The 6,097-nt window shown below is 35.7% G+C and overlaps 1 protein-coding gene across 2 annotated transcripts in view; it reads left to right on the top strand.

Annotated features, from left to right (window-relative positions):
- Window positions 1-2,099: 2,099 nt before the first annotated feature.
- Window positions 2,100-6,097, top strand: part of sfswap (splicing factor SWAP) — a 121,013-nt gene continuing 117,015 nt past the window's right edge. For both annotated transcript variants that reach the window (XM_016548269.1, XM_016548270.1), the window contains exons 1-2: window positions 2,100-2,451; window positions 4,145-4,308. In XM_016548269.1, the coding sequence (XP_016403755.1) occupies window positions 2,258-2,451; window positions 4,145-4,308 (358 nt within the window). In that variant the 5' untranslated portion in view covers window positions 2,100-2,257. The remainder of the gene's footprint in view (window positions 2,452-4,144; window positions 4,309-6,097) is intronic.

The raw sequence follows: 6,097 nt of genomic DNA, 5'->3' as shown, positions 1-6,097 counted from the left end.
AACATGCCTTTGATTGCCGCAGTCATATCTGACAAATCTCACATATCTCTCAGTTTTAAAATGGAAGCTATGCATTATGGAAGGTTTAAAAACACAAATGTTGTAAAGTTGTGCAGACCATTCTTTATAAAACCTATCCTGAAGAAAATGTGACTGTTGTCTACAACATGCAAAGACACACACTGTTAGCGATTTCAGTAAATTACACAGTATTTAACTGTAATATGAACTGTACTTTACTGTAAAACAGTTATACAGTACGTTACTGTATTTTAAAGTTGCATTATGGGAAATATCCTCTTGGGCCATTAAAATACAGTATTTTTCATTTACTGTAATCTGTGAAAATATTAAAATGTTATTGCAAGGAATACAATTGAACAATTAAAAAATTTAAAGTTATACAGTTGTCATTGCTTATTTTCAGTTAAATTATATATATATTTTTTCAATATGTTACTGGAGAAAAGACCATAAAATTACCGTATATTTTACAGTAAAAACAAAGTACAGTACACATACTGTACATACATTTACAGCAAGTTAAATGGTACTGTAAATATTAATACAGTAGTTTTACTGTAAGTTTAATTTACAGTAAGTTACTGGCGAACTGCTGCCAGTAAGTTACTGTAATTTCTACAGGAAATTTTTAACAGTGCAGGTTTTTTTTATTGCTACCTAAAACTAAAACTATTAAAAACATTTATATTAATTGAAATAAATCTGAAATATAAATTTTGGATTCATATAAAATAGCTATAAAGCTATATGATTAGCAATAATTATTAATTAAAAAGAATAATATTTTATATATTATTATTATATTATCTATAATATTTTAAAGATAATACTGACAGACAGACACCCTTAGGACTCTGAAAATTCTCAGAGTCCTAAAGTGACATAAAAGGCATAAAGTGAAATTAAAAGTGTTCTATTTGTGCTCCAGAAACCAATAAAGAACACCTAATTATAACCATATTATCAGAGAGTTACAGCAACAACTTCCTTGGAGTAGATTAAATTAAAGATTACTGATAACTAAACTGTGTGTGTGTGTATACAATGTTTTCTATTCCAGTGGGAACTTAAACCTGAATACACACTGACTCATGGGGACTCGTGCCACTGTGTGGAAACAAGCTTATAAATCATACAGAATGAGTTTTTTTTTTTTTTTTGAGAATGTAAAGATGCAGAAAGTTTCCTGTGAGGGGTAGATTTAGGTGTAGGGTTGGTGTAGGGTGTACGGTTTGTACAGTATAAAAATATTATGCCTATGGAGAGTCCCCACAAGGATACTAAACCAGATATGTGTGTGTGTGCGTGCGTGCGAGCGAGAGCGAGAGAGAGAGAGAGAGAGAGAGAGAGAGAGAGAGAGAGAGTGTAAGTGATGTTTCTTTTGCTTTTTCTTTGGGCAAATCTACAATCCCAGCATCATGTTGGATGAATATGCAAATCTTAACCCATTACCCATTCCAGTATAGTTTTGTTTAATGTTTAAATTATATATTCAAATATTGATGTTTATTTCCAAAAACATTGATTATAGCTAGAAATAACACATGTCAGGGTTTAAATTAGCTATATTCCGATGTGTCCTAAACACTGGTAACAGTGTTGCAGAAAAATTGCAAACCCCACTGAAAATTTGTAGAAAATAAAACAACTCATATAAAATTTAGTTTGCATTGCAGCACCTCCTATCATTGACCATAAAAAAGAAAAAGGTCCCTATTGTGTACCCCATTTCTCCAATTCATCAACTAAAAACAGCCCAGTATACATTATTCTTTCTTTCTTTCTTTCTTTCTTTCGATGAATGTCTACTGTACTGTTTCTCTGACTTTTTTGTTTCTGTGTTCAGTAGCCTACAAGTTTAGTACGGTCAAATCATTTTCACATTCACGTTGACGTTTTCGTCTTGAATAATAATGGTATCCATCTCTCCTATCTAAGTGGATACCAAAAATGTTAAAATGCTGTAAAAGCTCACAAATTATATTTAAATATTTTTTTTTTTACAAACTAAAACAGCAGCAACGCATTCAGTTTAACGAAACAGTGCAACGAATCTGCGACTATGAAACGCAACGTTCTTCAACACGCCATATTTGATTCAGTGTGTGTTGATGTATGTTGGAGCAGTTGTTAGCCCACATATTTTATTTCACTTTTCCCACCTTTAAAGAAATGGTTATACATTTCTAGCAGTTTATCGCTTGTTTCGTGTGTCTTGCGGATATTTTCTGGAATGTACCGGCGCGGGGGAAGCAAGACGGACCATAATAAAGCGACTAAGGAGCAGAGCGACAGTAGCAAGTATGCGGAGCTGCTGGTGTTCGGCTACGCCTGTAAGCTGTTCCGGGACGATGAACGGGCCATCTACCACGATCAAGGCAAACACCTTATCCCATGGATGGGGGACAAGAACATCATGATCGATAGGTCGGTTAAACAAACCTAATGGGAATCATTACTTAACCAACTTAATGTCTTCCAAAGGGACATTGGATGTATTTGTTGTTTTGCAGCACAGGAGGAGCTGATGGCATTGTGTGATGTTTATATGGCCAAACGCGAATAAAAAAACTTGACATTGACAGATCTAAGATAACTTGCTTGGATTGTGATTATATGTAAGCTCAATGCATTGACAGCACTGACAAATGTTTCAAAAAGCAGTTTAAATCAGCCTTAGATGGTTTGCTGGCCTTAGCTGGTTTAAGCTAGTCTCGCAGCCTGGCCACGCTGGTATTCAGTTTGTCTTCCAGCCTGACAGGCTAAAAAAGTGCCCAGGGCCCTCTAAAACCATTCAGGAGACCAGCAAAACGGCTTAGGCTGATTTAAGAGTTTTCATATTTTTTTTTATTTTTGCAAGGTTAGGAATGTTTGAAATCCAAAGCAGAGTCCTTGCTCACTTGGCCCTCGCTTATATAATTTAAAATCTAATATCTAAATCAATATAAATATGACTGATATATAAATAGGAATTATGAATTTATTGTACAATGTTACAATAAGTGAATATGAGTCATAATATGGGCCTAATGTACTGGTCATGTGATGCCTCTGCTTCTTAGTACTTGGGGAATCTGCTTTGGTCACATTTGTGTTGCATTTATTCGATTAAATGCAAACCACAGGAAATTCACTGTAAATTAGTCTGTGCATTAAGGTGGTTCTCACATATGAAGTGATATATGATTTGAATCCCATTATATGAATTCTGTCTTTGTGCATACTGTAGATCCCAAGTCTAACATTGTTCTTTTGCAGGAAGCACTTCTCACACATAGTCAGTCGAATATTGCATTCCTCATGTGTTTTCTCTCTTGCTCCACACTTTTTCCAGTTCAGCTGCAGTCGTTTTAAAAAATGTGAGAATTGGTAACGAGCCAGGAGTGTGTTGAAATGCAGCAGGTTGCATTGAGCCACCTTAATCTGCATGGATCTGTTTTCTTGTTTCCAATGTGTATGTGTGTCTCTCTATCACATAATACACAACTTATTTCCTCAGCAATTAAGGCTAAGGGGTCCCGCCAGGCCCCGATTGCCACCTCATCGCCCACTTCTCTCTTTTGCCGAAGAAACTGGAACTGAGAAGTGGAATACAGGAGCGAGCGCAGGAAAATTTCCTCCATATGGGTTCTTACAGATAGGTATTTATGTACTCGGGCTTGTGTGGATGTACTTCTTTTACAGTAAATGTAGGAATGATGATGGCAGTTGTCTCAAAGTTGGAATGGTTTGTTGAACCATGTAAGGTAAGAGGAGAGTTGTTTGCGTTTTTTTTTGTTTTTGTTAATTCGTTCTTTACTCAGGCCTGTTGCGTCTTTTTATGGTTTTAGTGAAGAATTAGACGGATTTAGTAAGTATATCATGCAAGTGCACTCATCTCTTGATACGTATACCGTCTGGAGCGCATCACATAGGTCGTCTGCTTTTGCCGCCCAGGCATTGTTCAGTTCTCACACCTCCTCAAGCAAACCTTGTAAGCGAAGTAGCATTTTGAAAGAAAAGCATATATGTGAATATAAAAATGGCTTTACTTTTAGGGTTCTTCAGTGTGGTGAGTATTTCTTGTATGTAATCCAATGTTAATTTCCTCTCGCCTTTAACCACGTGATTCGTATTGCAGGTACGATGGCCGCGGTCATTTACATGATCTTTCGGAATATGACGCAGGCTCGTGGAATCACGATTACCAGCTGTCCGAGGAGGAGGCCAGGATAGAGGCTCTGTGTGATGAGGAGAGGTACCTGGCCATGCACACAGATCTGCTGGAAGAGGAGGCCAGGCAAGGTAAATGCACATTGATCTTTCAGCTCAGTAAATCTTCATGCATAATTCAAACGTGTGAAGTTCATGTCAGCTCAAGTGCAGTGGTGATTTTACACATCTTTTAGTCCTAGATTTTGGATATGTTTGGGTGCAACATTAATTATTTACTAGCTTTATTTGAAACAGTTGTTGTTTTTTCACATTTTCATATATATTTTCCTAAAATAATTTTCATTTTTTTAAATATTTCTTTTATACATTAATGTAAAACAGGGCTCGAAATTAACTTTTTTACTTGGTAGCACTGGTGCTCCCAACTTCAAAAAGTTAGGAGCACCAGCAAAAATTTAGGAGCACTCACCAAAAATTTAGGAGCACCACAACTACAAATTATATATTAACAGATTTTATCCTTACATTCTTAACTTTAATGCAGATTTTGTATTGGTTAATATTAGATGTCAATCTCTCAGTAACTGCTTTACGCTAATTATATTCACTGCATACATATACTTCGTAGTAGACATCCTTAACTCCATTCTACTGTCTGTTGTTCTGTTGTCGGTGTTTCTTTGTCTGAATATGGTGCTTATCACATGCTGTGTGGTATCGGCGTTTGGTATCGGGGCATTTTAACGAGTACGAGTACAGGAGCTCAGTATCAGGCCCGGTATCGGTGCATCCCTACTATTTATATCAACTCATAAACTATACATTTATCTGTTAATTTTCTGTTAACTTATTAAATTAGAAAAATTAAAAATAAAAGCATTTTCACTAGTGGTTTTAGACTTTTCAAACTATAAACTCCTTTTATTAACCATAGAAAATATATTCTGAAACCACAACATGCCTTTCTTGTCCCTGTGAGAGATTGTTTCATTGGGAGGCATATATATAACAAAGTAGAAAAGCATGAAGAGGCCCTTTCATAGTGGCAGTTGCAGGAAAAAAACCTGACCTTTTCAGTCGGTCGGAAATAATTCATCTAGCTTGTTTCGCTTAGGTGGACAACCAGAGCTCTTCAGTAAACTCTGCTTTTCATGGTTATCGACTTTAGACTGGTGCGGTCAGGCTTTAAGTGCTTTCCTCTAATATCTTTTTGATTGTATTAGATTTCCAGAATAGGGAAAGGTACTTGTGCTTGTTTTGTACACTGTGAAGAGCGTAAAACTGACATGGCTGAGTTTGTTTTGGTATAAATCAAATAAGTTAAGTCCATAGAATGTGAAAGTGTTGTTGTTGGGTTATACTAGGTCACCATACTGGCTAGCTAGTGCCATGTTAGATGTGGTTATTGATGTAGACGTGTTGGTTAAAACTTGTTCTGGAATGTTTTATGTACAAGAATGCTGTTCAGAATCAAGTTTGTCCCTTGACTACACCCAGCAATTAAACAGTTTAATTCAGTGAGGCACATTTATGTAACGACTGACCTGATATTAACACAAGATATTATCAAATATGTGTTCTAAGAAAGCAATAAGCGAGGTATTGCTTCGGATTAGGGCTGGGCGATATAGCTAAAAAATGTATCAACGATATAATGTTTCATATCGTTCGGTATCGATAATTATTGACATTTTTTATAACCTTTTTTAAAACAGAGCAATATAATTATTTTTTAAAATTTAACCACTGTATTTTTAAATTAACCCAATTTGAGACAAACAACAAATATTTTTTGTTTTAACAATCAAACACAATAAAAAATATAGCTGCAAGCAGCAATTACCGGGGTTCAAGCACATTAAGGCATTTAAGGTGGTATATTTTAGGGTCTAGGCCAACCTGGATGTATGGCTGACAG

Source organism: Sinocyclocheilus rhinocerous, unplaced genomic scaffold, assembly GCF_001515625.1.
Source record: "Sinocyclocheilus rhinocerous isolate Xijiao unplaced genomic scaffold, SAMN03320098_v1.1 scaffold192, whole genome shotgun sequence".
In the NCBI taxonomy this organism is placed as follows: domain Eukaryota; kingdom Metazoa; phylum Chordata; class Actinopteri; order Cypriniformes; family Cyprinidae; genus Sinocyclocheilus; species Sinocyclocheilus rhinocerous.
Note: the sequence above shows the minus strand (reverse complement) of the source record. Positions and strands in the feature narration are given on the sequence as shown.